Consider the following 12,775-nt stretch of genomic DNA (forward strand, 5'->3'; position numbering starts at 1 on the left):
AGTATAAATCAGAAGCCAGGATTGCCTGGACATTCAACAAGGCAAGCAAAGGGTATAGTATCGAAAGTAAAAGGCAAAGTGCAAAGGTAATACAAGAAGCCATGTATGCGGGCAAAAGTAAACGGCGCTCCCTCCAGTGCGATTTTATAACCTCCAACATAGCCGATCAGAGAAAGTAGCGCAAGGTCGGTCATCCACAATTAATCACGCTTATAACCATATCATCAATATCAGATAACTCGTAACGCTCTAGAAGTATCCGCCGCCGTTTCCGCTTCGAGGGCCGTTAGCTCTGGTGATGCCAGGTGAAGTGGGTCTGGACGTCGAAATTCCTGCGTCAGACAGGAAGGGAGTGGTAGGAAGCTTGATTGAGATTTCCCGAGGAGATGAAGAGACAGGAGAGGTTTGATCACTCTTGCTTTCTTTCGAGTACCGCTCAACGCGAATTGGCGGTGGACGAGCACTCTGCCGCTTAGGGTCCGAATTGGGGTCCTCGGAGAGATAAGTAGCCACTAAAACCGCAAATGTACCGACGATAAACTGAAGTATAAGTTAGCGCGGCCCTTATCGGAGTTTTATTGGTTGGCTGAACATACCATAATAGTCGGCTGAAAATCAAAGAGCCAGACGCTCCCTAGACAAGTGAGGATAACAGTAGTTGCCGATGCAACATTCCGAGTATCTGCGTGGGCTGGCCCAGCAAAGAACGATGCTGAGAGGCTTACGAAGGCTTGAACAAGGATGGTGGCTACCACAATCCAGTTGTAGCCATCGAAGATCCCACCATTAGCAATTTTCTCGCCGTCCAAGAACACGACACCAATGAAAAGCGCCGGGAAGAATGAGTAGAGCGAAAGTTGCACGTTGCGAACCCACAAAGACGTAGCCTTCGCGCTGTCCCAGAGCACTTTTTCAAAGTACACCCCCGAGAGGCCAGAGGCGGCGCAGGCGCCAAGTGCAGCAAGCACTCCCGCTGCTTCGTTCATTCGCGGGGTCGCAGTCAAAAGATCATCTTCAATCCCCTCGTAAGTTGCAGAGCGCTTATGGAAGCTCCGTCCTTCAACCTTGACGGACTTCCACTCCTCCAGAGAGCGCGGGAAATCAACATGCCCCGCGGCGTTTTCCAGCTCTTCTGGGCCACTGTTTGGAAGCAGAACAAGTCCAACGCCCACAATTAGGAGTAGCAGCAGACCCCATTTGCGAAGAGGAACACTCCGTTTCAGCAACAGCAACCCGAATATGGAGCTCACGACAATCTTGAGCTGGTATGACACCTGGAATGTCGCTGGTTGGAGGTTCGAGAGCGCGATGTACTGTAGTGAAGTGGAGAGGGTGTGGAGGGTGGCTGGAATTGCTAGTTTCCAACTGTCACCCGATAGCACAGTTGCGGCGAGAGAAGATAGGAGAGATGTCGCGGGCACCGATGGAGGTGCAGATTTGGAGACTTCGTATAGCGCCAATGTCAAGGAAACTGCGAGTTTCACGACTTCACTAAAAAAGACAGCGGTAGATGTGAGGTATCGCTTGCCACCAGTAGGAGGCATCATCCTAGAATAATGTGCCAGCTTTAAAACAACAGATATCAGCGGTGCCCGAATCGACGAGAGGCGGAGGACTAACCAGCACGAAAGTGGTATATTGCGCAGTCAACTAGGTGAATAAAATATTAGCAACCAACCTCTAGACCTCCCAAGCATGGCATAAGGCGTGTTCAGGCCCGACTAACTACTCACCAATACCCAAGAAGCATGCTTCCAAGCCGCCCCCGGCTTCGACAACTGTCGCTGAATGCTTTCTCCCATTGTGATAGCTGTGTCTTCCCTTGGAGACACGCTGCGGCACAGTATACAATAAGCGATATATAAGGAAAGTGTTTCGGCCTAGCGATTGTCCTGACAGTGGTTGGAAATTGACGCGCAGGGGTATTTCGTGCAGTGTGCGTGTGGGAGTGTCGCCCGGTCGTGGCGAGAGCGGCGACTGTGATTTCCGCCGATCAAGGTGCGTTGCGCCGAGGTCGACAACGCTCGCTGGTGGTGGTAAACGCAGGCTATGAACCCTTTTCGAGAGGAGGGAAAATACGAGAAATGCGGAGGGTAAAAGAGAGCACAACCTTCAACCAGCTCGAACAACAGGTGACCTCAAGGCTCAAAGCAAGCTGGGCGGTGTGGGCTACCTAAGTGAGAAGAGGCCGCGCACATGGGGATCGGGCGATTTCCCCTGGATTATTGGGAGCTGTCGATTGGCGCTGACGTCAGGCTGCACGCCAATTCCTACAGTAGGTAGGACTGGTAGGTATTCATGGAACTTGGCGATCAACCGATTGCCCAACAGGTTGATCCTCATGAAACATCCTGAACACGTTTCATTCCAGACTTTGGGACGTGGGGTTGGATTCCTCCTCGGACCCTTTCTCCAGACAATCTGAACATGCCACGACTGAGCGAGGTGGGCATGACGCAATCTGACAGTTACCAAGATATATCTACCTAGGTACCTAAGGTACTTCGACAAGCAAGGAGTTCAGTCACAGCACAATGTTTCAAGTTAACCATACTGTAGGTATACACATTAAATATTCTTATTCTATATTTCGAGATCGCTATCCAACCCTCCATATCCAGAATGCATGCAAAAGTTGAGTGACAAATGGGAATCCGAAAGTAGGCTCATCAGGGAATCAAAATCAAGTATACCGCCGAAAAGAAATATGCTAGTGAAGAGAGTGAATAGTGAGATGATGCTGAGTGCGCCGCAGTCTTTTGCGTTGCGGCATATGAGACAGGAGTATGACAAGGTAATGAGAATGACTGAGAGAACCGCCGACTATCAAAATCAATGCACCGCGGTTATGTTGCTACCGTCGGTGTTCCATCCCAGAGCCCAGATGGGAAACTCAGTGCTGTTTTTTCGACCATCCGCAGGTTCGTCAATCGCAATCGCGCCGCTGCTATCTGTCCTTCTTCTAGAATGCTGTCTCGAAAGAGGCGGGACTGGAGGCGGGGGTTGACGCGGGGGAGGCTTCTGAGTCGGTAAGGGCGAGAAGCGGTGAATAGGGAGCGTGGGAGTGAGGGGGGAGGTAGCGCTGGTTGCGGGGGAAGGAAGGCTCTTTGATGAGGCCAGGCTCGCTCGACGAGACGAGGCGGAGTTAGAAGCCTTCTCTTCTGAATCAGATCCCATGGCCTGTCGAGTTGACCTTTCCTTTTGATTCGCAGCTTGAAGTGCTCGAGCTAAGGCAGGCGAGGGAACCCCAGGACTTAAACGTAAGAACGAGGTATCAGTGCAGTAGTATGAATCTCGAGAAACTGCTGAGATTACTGAACGGCGATCCGTCTCGACGGCTTCATTAAAAAGGCTTGGTGTGATCTTTCCCTGTCGCTGCCTCATGACTTCTAGAAGGCGTTCCTCCTGCCTTGTCACGGCGATTAGGCGACTTCTCCTGTTGATCTCTTTTTGAGACAAGGTCTGGTTTCTGGTGGGCGTCTTCGTTCTAACTTTACTTTGGTCGAAGATGGGGTCATTGTGCAGGAAATCGGGTTCGAGAATGGCAGGAACGCCACTTGAGCGGCGTGATCTGGCATTCGCATTCATCGACGATGGCGTTCTCGCGACTGAAGCATTAGAGTCGCGCCGACGGTGAGCAGGCTTTGAGCTCGAACGCGAGCTTTGGGTATTGGTAGATGACGAAGGACGCTCCACACTTCTCAATGTGCCTCTCGTAGCTTGCGCAGCAGCGGCCGTGCAAATCTCCGCCTCAAAGTCTCCATACGTGCTAACGCTGTCCCTCTTGTTCTTGCCCACCTTGAGGTGAGTTGTGAACTGTTGTGGCTCTTCATCTTCGTCTTCCGATGAAGATAGGCAAAGAACACTGGAGGTGTTGAGGTCCGTATTTTTCAGAGTGCTTTTGCTGCTCTTCTTCGACATCATAGCACCGTTCTCGCGAGTAGCATGGTCCCGGAGGCCAAACCGGAATGGCGGTTGCTGATACCCATCATTTAAGAGTTTGGCTGCCGGGTCGTCTCGGAGGGTTCGCTGCGACGATGCCGACTGACCAGAACTTGCTGACACAAAGGACTTGGAATCACTCCGGTGTAGCTGGTCCCTGCTGCGCAAGCTAAAGTTCATCGGACTGTATTGGACACGGTCAATGGATCTCGAGGTCGGTAGAGCCTCAATGGTTTTCTCCAGTGCTAGCTCCATTTCACTGGTGCGTACTGTCCGCTCCAGTCCAGAATTGCCCCATCCATGGATTGATTCCCTGTTGGGAATAGACGATTTCAAGACACCGTCGAGAGTCTGTTGGCTATCTTCCGGGCGGCTCAATGCTCGGGGTCGTGGTGGTGCTTTTGTAAGCTTCTTTGCAGGTAAACGACTATCAGACTTGCGAATCTTCAGAGTAGAGTTCTCTGATGTCATGGAGATTGCCGAGGGAGAAGACACCATACGCTGTGGTGAAAGTAAAGGGGCGGCGGTCGCTTGTGGTTTTGGAAACAGCATGGAGAGGTCGATCCTTGGTGGGCGTGTCTTTCGTTTCGTGTCCTTCAATGGCCCTTTAGGCTGCTTGAATGCCGGGTTTAATCCGACGTCTAAGTTCCGTCCATTACTCTCAGTGGCCGTATACTGATCATTCACGATGTTGGTGTTAGACTTGGCGGGTGCATCCCGAGAACTGTACCGAGAATATAGAGCAGAAGACGAGCCTGATAGGTGCAGTTTTCTCGACAATTGAACCAGAGGTGGAGTTGATTCGGTAGATTCCCGATACTCTTGACCCAGAAGAGGCGACGATGCTCGTACCCGTAGATGCTGTGAGTGCAATCCATCTTCTGAACTCTCATGTCCGTGTGCGATCTCAGGTGGATTGAGAAAACTTGACCTCCTATTAGACGTTTGTTCGGGGCGCCTGTGATAGTCATGATCAAGGGCTATGTCCGTGGTGCCTAGGATCTTCTGAGCCTTGTGGATGGAACGGGACTTGTTGGCTTTCCTGTTGTTGTTCATTTCGCCGGTAGGAGCATTGACGCTCGAGGTCCGGAGCGGGATGTGGAAAGACTTATGGGGCATGCTGAGACCCTAGCCGGACAGGGGCGTAAGTAAGGACATATATCGCAGCTTGTATGGAGTAGGTACGGAGTAGGGAGTGTGTATTATGTAGAGGTTGTTTTGTTTTGGAAGCGGGTTCGAGGTCGCAGTTTCACCCAAAAAAAAGAAGCCTTCCCCACACTGCGGGTGTCGGTGAAAGTCGATGAAACGGTTGGCGCCTGCGCCGGTAAATCTTGTGGATGAGAGCTCAAATTTGAGTCGAGGTGCAGGGGAGCAAACGAGTGTTGTAGAAGACAGGATTTAGGTTATCTAGATAGGTGCTGGTCAAGAGGAAGCAGAATAATTGACAAAAGAGTGACAAGGGCAGAAAAGGCCCAAAAAGGAGGGAAAGTAAATCAAAAGGTCGCGAGGATGACAGCAGAGCAGAGGACGCGAGTTTAGTAGAAACTCGAAAAAGGTCGCGGGGTGGATAGTCTTTTTAGAATTAATTTATTTACCCATCCCGATCCGCCCGTGCCAGCCTTGACAGTGTTCCACCACTTTTCTGCACTTCTGACCGTCCTGGAAATTGCACGGCGCGTAAATCATTATCACCTCAACCACAGTCTTCTCGACTCTACTCTATTATTACCCTTTCTTCCGGAACCCAGGCCAGCCCTGTCCAGTCTAAGCCACCGTTAACTGAAGTCGGCAAAGGCACAGTCGACTGAGTCGAGTGGCATGCCTTAAGGGGCGATCAGACCCCAGTGACCCTCAAAGCCAAACCGAGAGATCGGAAACCACATTGGCTAGTTTATCAATAGGCGATGGGCAGTGGAAGCGCCAGATGCAGGAGATTGCCGTGGCTGCAGGCTGTGGAGCAAGGATCATCATGCGCTTGCAAAGTTGTTCCTGTTCATCATTCCGGAGAGAACCGTAGGAACGGCCCATGAAGATCGGGGTTGGAGCGAGCTCTTCTGCAAACAATTGGGCGTCCGACTGGCAGTCAACCAGGGTCAGCTCTCGGGGAGTCTGGACAGCTCTCACTGATGAAAGTCTGTGATCAAACAACAGCCGAACAACATGACCACATGCGCAACGCCGAGTTTCAGGCAGTCGGGGCGGGATGGCAGCGGCTGCAGGCTACTGTAACTCTAAGCTGGAAGAGGGAGGTGGACAGCAGTGCAGGTGGAAACCAACAAGGGGGTTACTAGTTAGTGACTGTCATACTTGGTGGAGGAGGGAGTGCGAGTAGAGTCTCTTTGCTTTCTTTTTTCTGTTTCGGTCTTTGGGGAAAAGAAAAAAAACCTTAAAGAAAGTTAAGAGCTTCTCCTCCAAAACCTTGCAGCTTCGAGGAGACTTTTTCCTCCACTACGGAGTACTGCTGTCCATAATCCCCGCCACGCCCATTGTTAGACAGCCGTTGAAGAACAAGCTGCAGAGTCACCACGATGCAGAGGAACTTAGCGACCGGAGATTTAGTCTAGCATTGACCTCCTCTTCAGCTCTTGAAGCCTTGAACACTCATCATCCCTGCTGCCCGACGTCAGAAAAATCAAATCCTTTCCTTGAGCTTTTACTCGAACCTCACATGAATGATAAACCCAAATGAATCACTCCCGCCCCGAAAAGGGGTTCGTTCGCTCCACGAGTTCTGCCTCCCAGGCTCCCACTCGATCGAGAAGCTGGAACTCGCGGAGGAGCGAGGGTCTCGTCTCCTTCGTTCGCTCAGCCGTCCCTGATCCTGCCAATAGAACAACTATAAACGGCCACTGATCGGCGTGCCATCCCGCTAACGGCAGCCTCAGGCGGCCGAGGAGAAAAGGGTGGAGTCTTCTTGCTAAGATTATCGATTGATTCGATTCAATAGCGTCCAACAAGGCTTTTCCGATGGGGATGAAATCATCTGTCTCAAATGACGCCTGCAGTAGTACGCGCATTTGGGACCGCTTGACATGTCCTCCATCAACAATAGCGCACCAGGCCCAGCAGCTCTTTCCGATCGGGATTCCAGCCATGTGTCTGCCCGACTCCGCAGCCCTGCACGGCGCCTCGTCTGTTCCGTGGGAGTGGTTGCTGGTACTGATGTGCTAACTATTGGCGATAGTTTATCGACCATACTCCAGCTTCCGGGTTTCAGCCTTTTAGCAGGCTTCAGGCCTCTTTCTCTTTTCGCATTCAAGAATTCGGCACCCAAAAGCCACAGTTGGGCATATTTGCCCCCTCACCGTCCCCAACTCTTCGACTTCAAGTCCTCGGAGTCTCTCCGTCGTATTCAACGTCGTACAGCAACAGCTCCGGAGGATTCTTCGAAACCAACAACAACCCCCATGTTGCACGGCTTTAATTGGACTGCTACAGAGTACAACCCCCTGCATTGCCGCACCTCGGAGGACGACGTTTCACATCTTGCGCACAATCCGCAATCCTGATTAGTCCTATTCTTACACGTCGCGCTAACCCCTATGTGACCTGTCCATCGCAGATCGATGATCCCTGAGCATCGATCATGATCCATCCTGCGCCAAGTTGGCACACTTCACCTGTCACTCGGCTCCATCACATCACATCATCATCACAGGATTGGCAAGACTACCAATGATTTCCTTCAAGTCCACTATCTAGTGCTTTCTGTGACAGACTACCGAATATCATGGGCCCAAGTCTCCAGTGTGGCAAGTTGCAGGGCCGCAAGATGCAAATACAACTGCGTATGGCATATGCGCCTATGCGTGTGCTCCCAGACTCACTTGGTCTTGTTTCGAGCTTGGGGACTTCAAAACTCAAACCACTCACCTGCCTAGATAGGCAAGGTGGGGGGTCAAACTTAGCATTGGACTGAGCTCCCTCTGACGTCTCTGATCTGCACGACGCCACGACACCGAGTATGCCCGATTTGAATCGTGAACTGTCGCATGATTCCAGTTCCGAGGACCTGGAATGGCTCATCGATCGGACTTCAGCTTCACGCCTCACGGAGAATTTCAGCCTGGAGGAAAATTGGCCTTCCTCCTCTGGTTGGAAAACCGTCCTTCTTGACTCTTTTTTTGCTTCTGTTCTCATGTTATATATAGCACAGGGACTTGCAATCACGTCACATACTCAAATGAAAGCAATTCCTACCCGTATATGTGCTTCCCAAGGACAGCCCGAAATCAAATACAAGTACTCCGTACGTAGCACAATCAGACCCGAAATCCCAATCCCCCATATCACAAGCCCATCTCATAAACCAGCAAGAAATCCTTCCCAACATTTCCTCCATCCCCAACCTCTACCTCACCCTCTTTGTTTCACTTAATATTTGAAATCGTTCATCGATCATTCGGCATACACGCAAAGTTGAGGCCGAGGCTGAAAGGATAGCTTGCCCTTGGATGATGCGGTGTCCAAGGCACAACAAAGAACCGATCGACGATCGTGATTTAGGTCCTGTGGCTGGACTTGACCCTCGGGAGGCGTTCTTGCTCTCCCCTTTCTCTTTCCTAAAATCTGGTCGGATGTAAGCCGGTTAAAAGTACAATGAACCTAGGTGCTAACTCGGAAATATAATCCAGATCTTGATTTTGATGTTGGCTTGATTTGATATTGCTATACCTACTTAGGTAGGAAGAAGTACAGACTCGATATAGAGAATACGATACGGCTTGCAAATAGACGGGGCTGGTAGCCTTTGATAGAGACGCCTATTTGATTTTCGGGAGGATCAAATACACAATACTAAGCACCACCACTGATAAATGGGAGTGTAGTAGTTCAATCAACTGCGCATGGATTTATGGACGCCCCCCCCCCCCTTCTTCTTTCTTTCCAGTCTCGAACAGGAGAAAACAAATAGACTCGGCCGCAACAAGCAGAAGATAAGAGCTAACTAGATACGAACAAAGTAGGAATATGGAATGAAAAGTAGCTCAGACTGACCAGCCAACCCACCCGCCATCGAAAGCCGAGGATGCAGACAAAGAGAAAGACAAACGAAAATGCAGATGTGCATGATGACCGGAAAGTAATCGGGACTATAGTATATTATACGACTTTTTAGCATCCCCGAATGCAAATGCAATCTGATAGGTCTGCGCTTCCGCTTTTTACCCTCCTGTTTTCTCACTGACTCAAATCCGTTCATTCATTCCCACTCGATTCGGCCCCGACATCAATAAGCTTCGCGTAATTACCAATTTTGCGTCTCTTGCGACCGCTGCGTCGCGGTCCCTCGCTTTCTCTCCCGTTGTCATGATCAGGGTCTGTTGTTGAGCGGGCTGGTGTAACGGGCTCCGGACCGATTCGAGAAGAGCGCGTTCGTTTGCGGATTGGCTTTGGTGCTGCTGCCGCGGCGGCAGAGGCAGAGGCAGAGGACGCGGAAGCAGCGGCTCTAGTGACGAGCTGTGGGACATCATCGTCTTTTGTGGGTGCATTGGCGAGTGACTGCCGGGTTGTTCGCCGTGTGCTGTAGGGTGTGACTGTGGATTTGTCTTGAGAGTCAGATGTATGCTGATCAGTTGTTTCGTTCGTTCTTGTGCGGCTAGATTTCCGTTGGGAAGGTGGATTAGAAATGCTGTCAGTTTCGGCGATTGCTGGGGGGCTCAGGGCGTTCAGAGAGTTGGGGGGCTGTTGAATTGTGTACTGCGAGAATGATTAGTAGGTTTAGGGATGGGATATCGTCGGGTTGATTGAGCATACATGATGGTCGATCTTCGCCAAAGGGTGCATGATCTCCCGCTGGATTCGCTCACGAACTTCCTCTGTGTCGATGAGCATGAAATGTGGCAGCCCTTTTGACGTGAACCCCTTCAACCTGTAGCCCGGTGTGGGCTTCAAGATTCCCTCTTCCTTGAGCTTCTTCGTCACCTGGGCAGCTATTGTCCCGGTTTGGTCTGTGCGATGTTATAAGCATGTACATGTAAGTAGAGATGGTAAGGACATACGTATTTTCTCGCCGAGCAGTCCTCTGCTGGTGGGGTATCCTTCATCGAATACGACTTGCAGGACCCTACGTGCCAGCACCGTCTCTGCCAACTCCATGTAAATCTCCTCCTCACTGGGCTGGAGCAAGCATTCGTAACAAGCGTGAACATCAGGTCCCGTGCATTCGTATTCGCCAACATAACCGTAGCAAAGCATGTGCTGTTTCGAGCGGCAGAATTGGCATTCAATCTAGGACAAATCAGTACAGCCTAATGGACATAAGGGCATGCGTACCATTATTTCCTCTCCTTCTTCATTCCAACCGCACTCGCATGCTATAGAGCCAGGCTTGGGAAGTTCCCGGTCATTCCGGGCAGCGGGTGAGCTGATGGTCTTTCGTATATCTGCAATCTTTTCTCTGCGGAGAATAAACAATTGGTCCAATTTCGGTTCCTCTGCCTTCTGTGTCTCCGTGGGTATCGATTTAGCAGGTTGTGTGGCCACTAAGTCACTGTCCGAGTATGGTACTTCTTGAGACTAGTTTGACCGTGTCAGTTATTGATTCGAGCACCAGGCTTGGTATCTCCTTACAGGCATCATTCGCTGCAGTCTTTCACGTTCAATAACGTCCTGCGTTGCTTCTTGGGAGATCCCTGCTTTACGACACATGAGCAAGGCTTTCGAAGCGAAAAGAAACTTAGGATCAGTACCTTGGACTGGGGGGCTCTGTCGCTTGCTTTCTTCATCATCAAGTCCAATGTCTGCCGCTCGAGGCACTACGTCCTTGTATTCGATCTCCGCAGGTACTGGTGGTATAGCTTCCGATTCTTCTGGCTCTGGCCCAGTCCACTTGAGGGAAGTAACCTTAAGCCCAACACTAATCCTGTCAGTAGTTGCTGATGAATAGACCGATGATACTTACGTATGAAATCCACTTTCCATTTTACCGCAAGGTTGTGTTTCTCTTCTCCAGTGCTCGGTGAGTGGATAGTTGATAGTCCCATCTTTTGATCCGTTGAACCCAGGTGGATCGTAGTCAGACGGGCAGTCGTCGGTGTAAAAGAGGTGAACACCAAGAGACCGTTTGTCTGTGCTCGTTAGTAAGTGCCAAAAGTGGGACCAGGAATTTCACCTACTAGGCAGTGTAGGAAGAAAAGCACTAAGGGCTATCAGTCGCCTAATGATCATCTCTAATCCAACTCGAGCCGTTTGAGCAGACTTCATATCAGCCACATAACCGCAGGGCTGTACTGATAGACTCTCCAGGCGTTTTGGTAAGTCTCCGAGCCCATCGTTATACCTGAAGGAAAAGGTATATGACTCCAAGACGTTGTCCGGTGCACTCTGGTCAGTAACGATAGTGAGTTGCACTGCTTCGAGGACGCTCTTGCTGAGAGCGTCGAAGATGCCCGTTTCCTTGATACGATCAGTAGAGAACTCCGTCCCGGATCAAGATACATACTAGAACGTCAACAATCAGGTCTGCCTTTGGGTCGGAGCCCCGAACGATGACCTGCAACGGCTGACTCTTTTTGGCTCTCCCGACCGTACCATCATTAGCCCCATTAGGCTGCCGAGGGTCCGTTTCATTCGAGATGAACTCTCTATATGAGAGCCTTTGCTGTCTCTGAGCCTGTCTAAGATCGCGCTCCTCAAAACACTGGAGCGGTAAAAATTCTCTGATTGCCATAAATGAGTAATCCTTCTCCATTTTGAGAGGGTCTTAAGACAAACCGAAGATAAAAAAGAGTCCCAAACTAGATGCTCAGTTAGCTTGTAGTGCTAGTGAAAGGGTCGACAACTTACCGATACATGCAACATAATTTTGACCAACTCCAGGCTCTGCTGCTGTTGCAAAATCAGCTTTTCTTCTGCGCTCATATTCGATTGGCCATCTATCGCGCTTCCTGATTCAAACGGCGATGAAGCAGGCGTGGAGCGAACTGATGGCGAAATGGCGACAGGTCGAGCACGCGGAGACCGGACCGTTGTCAGGGGCCCGGTGTCCTTCGTCCTCGCCATCTTGGGTGGAGTTGTGCTAGTGTTATAACGTCAAGTTTTTCTGGATCGCAACCTGATGGGCGTTAGGGAGGGATCAAGCGAGTTATCTAGGACAGATGGTTGGTGGAGCGAAATGAGGAGAACCAGAGCTCGGTCACGGGAGTTAAGAAAAACACTGATTATTCTGGAGCGTCAACAATTTCGCGGGCGCGACACAATTTTTTGATACATGTCCATTCAGATCGTCCAACCACCCTTTTTGTAGATAGGAATCATTCAGTTGATTCAAAACTCTCTCACATTTCAGTCTCCCCTTTCCGTTTTATGCCGCCTTCGACCGCCTGATTGCCATGTACGGAGTAAGTTGATTGCTTAGGTTCTTGCCAGCAGTCTCACCATTCCAATGACTCTTCCTCACTTCACCGTAGCTGAAAACTCGCTACATTGATAACCCAGTATTCTCTTCGCTTTATCTACCCATGAGTTCAGGGAGGCCGCGTTTGTTATTACCTAAGTCACCATCACTTGTGCTTTCAAAACCCATTGCATCTCTGAAGGTCTCTAAAAGAAACTGCTAGCTTGTGATGCTTGTGGATATTGTGATGTATACATAGCTGGAGAGACTCTGCTACGGATGTGCTCGATAAGTACCTAAGCGTAGGTATGCAGGGGTTTACCAATCGAAGCCGAGCACAACCAGCAGGCAAAATCAATTGCTACTTCGCTTGAAGTCACATCAAGCAATGCGAGCGTTTTGTGACCACATGGGAAAAGTAGTACACCTACGGTAAACAAGTAAGCTTTACAGCATTGAGGGAGCCTGCGGCAATGGATCCTTCCCCGCATTTTC

At 50.4% G+C, this 12,775-nt stretch overlaps 5 protein-coding genes across 5 annotated transcripts; all 5 read right to left on the reverse strand.

Moving 5' to 3' along the window:
• Window positions 1-214: 214 nt before the first annotated feature.
• On the reverse strand, window positions 215-1,985 carry BJY04DRAFT_51686 (putative UDP-galactose transporter). The gene is made up of 4 exons (XM_073720551.1): window positions 1,734-1,985; window positions 1,621-1,650; window positions 597-1,565; window positions 215-540 (listed from the first exon to the last, which is right to left on the reverse strand). The coding sequence occupies exons 1-4, from the start codon at window positions 1,800-1,802 to the stop codon at window positions 250-252; spliced, it is 1,359 nt and encodes a 452-aa protein (XP_073571750.1). The 5' UTR covers window positions 1,803-1,985; the 3' UTR covers window positions 215-249.
• Window positions 1,986-2,587: 602 nt separating this feature from the next.
• On the reverse strand, window positions 2,588-5,174 carry BJY04DRAFT_51684 (uncharacterized protein). Its single transcript, XM_073720550.1, has one exon. The coding sequence runs from the start codon at window positions 5,059-5,061 to the stop codon at window positions 2,833-2,835; it is 2,229 nt and encodes a 742-aa protein (XP_073571751.1). The 5' UTR covers window positions 5,062-5,174; the 3' UTR covers window positions 2,588-2,832.
• A 324-nt stretch (window positions 5,175-5,498) lies between these two features.
• On the reverse strand, window positions 5,499-6,577 carry BJY04DRAFT_187687 (uncharacterized protein). The gene has a single exon (XM_073711082.1). It carries the CDS (start codon window positions 5,968-5,970, stop codon window positions 5,794-5,796), a length of 177 nt encoding a protein of 58 aa, XP_073571752.1. The 5' UTR covers window positions 5,971-6,577; the 3' UTR covers window positions 5,499-5,793.
• Window positions 6,578-7,596: 1,019 nt separating this feature from the next.
• Window positions 7,597-8,139, reverse strand: BJY04DRAFT_187689 (uncharacterized protein). The gene has a single exon (XM_073711083.1). It carries the CDS (start codon window positions 8,080-8,082, stop codon window positions 7,612-7,614), a length of 471 nt encoding a protein of 156 aa, XP_073571753.1. The 5' UTR covers window positions 8,083-8,139; the 3' UTR covers window positions 7,597-7,611.
• Window positions 8,140-9,017: 878 nt separating this feature from the next.
• On the reverse strand, window positions 9,018-12,261 carry BJY04DRAFT_51736 (putative meiosis specific protein Hop1). The gene is made up of 11 exons (XM_073720552.1): window positions 11,731-12,261; window positions 11,659-11,681; window positions 11,387-11,603; window positions 11,061-11,340; window positions 10,847-11,012; window positions 10,635-10,801; window positions 10,516-10,580; window positions 10,219-10,461; window positions 9,945-10,173; window positions 9,700-9,893; window positions 9,018-9,642 (listed from the first exon to the last, which is right to left on the reverse strand). The coding sequence occupies exons 1-11, from the start codon at window positions 11,944-11,946 to the stop codon at window positions 9,142-9,144; spliced, it is 2,301 nt and encodes a 766-aa protein (XP_073571754.1). The 5' UTR covers window positions 11,947-12,261; the 3' UTR covers window positions 9,018-9,141.
• Window positions 12,262-12,775: the final 514 nt, after the last annotated feature.

This window comes from Aspergillus karnatakaensis (assembly GCF_047715665.1).
Source record: "Aspergillus karnatakaensis strain CBS 102800 unplaced genomic scaffold BJY04scaffold_21, whole genome shotgun sequence".
In the NCBI taxonomy this organism is placed as follows: domain Eukaryota; kingdom Fungi; phylum Ascomycota; class Eurotiomycetes; order Eurotiales; family Aspergillaceae; genus Aspergillus; species Aspergillus karnatakaensis.

Bases quoted from the DNA above. Each gene is read 5' to 3' on its own strand.
- BJY04DRAFT_51686 (XM_073720551.1), bottom strand. From the start codon at position 1,802: ATGGGAGAAAGCATTCAGCGACAGTTGTCGAAGCCGGGGGCGGCTTGG. The intron at 1,651-1,733 runs GTGAGTAGTTAG...TTATTCACCTAG, and splicing joins AGCATGCTTCTTGGGTATTG to TTGACTGCGCAATATACCAC. The intron at 1,566-1,620 runs GTTAGTCCTCCG...GTTGTTTTAAAG, and splicing joins AATATACCACTTTCGTGCTG to CTGGCACATTATTCTAGGAT.
- BJY04DRAFT_51684 (XM_073720550.1), bottom strand. From the start codon at position 5,061: ATGCCCCATAAGTCTTTCCACATCCCGCTCCGGACCTCGAGCGTCAAT.
- BJY04DRAFT_187687 (XM_073711082.1), bottom strand. From the start codon at position 5,970: ATGGGCCGTTCCTACGGTTCTCTCCGGAATGATGAACAGGAACAACTT.
- BJY04DRAFT_187689 (XM_073711083.1), bottom strand. From the start codon at position 8,082: ATGAGAACAGAAGCAAAAAAAGAGTCAAGAAGGACGGTTTTCCAACCA.
- BJY04DRAFT_51736 (XM_073720552.1), bottom strand. From the start codon at position 11,946: ATGGCGAGGACGAAGGACACCGGGCCCCTGACAACGGTCCGGTCTCCG. The intron at 10,581-10,634 runs GTACTGATCCTA...TGTGTCGTAAAG, and splicing joins ACAGAGCCCCCCAGTCCAAG to CAGGGATCTCCCAAGAAGCA. The intron at 10,462-10,515 runs GTAAGGAGATAC...CGGTCAAACTAG, and splicing joins GACTGCAGCGAATGATGCCT to TCTCAAGAAGTACCATACTC.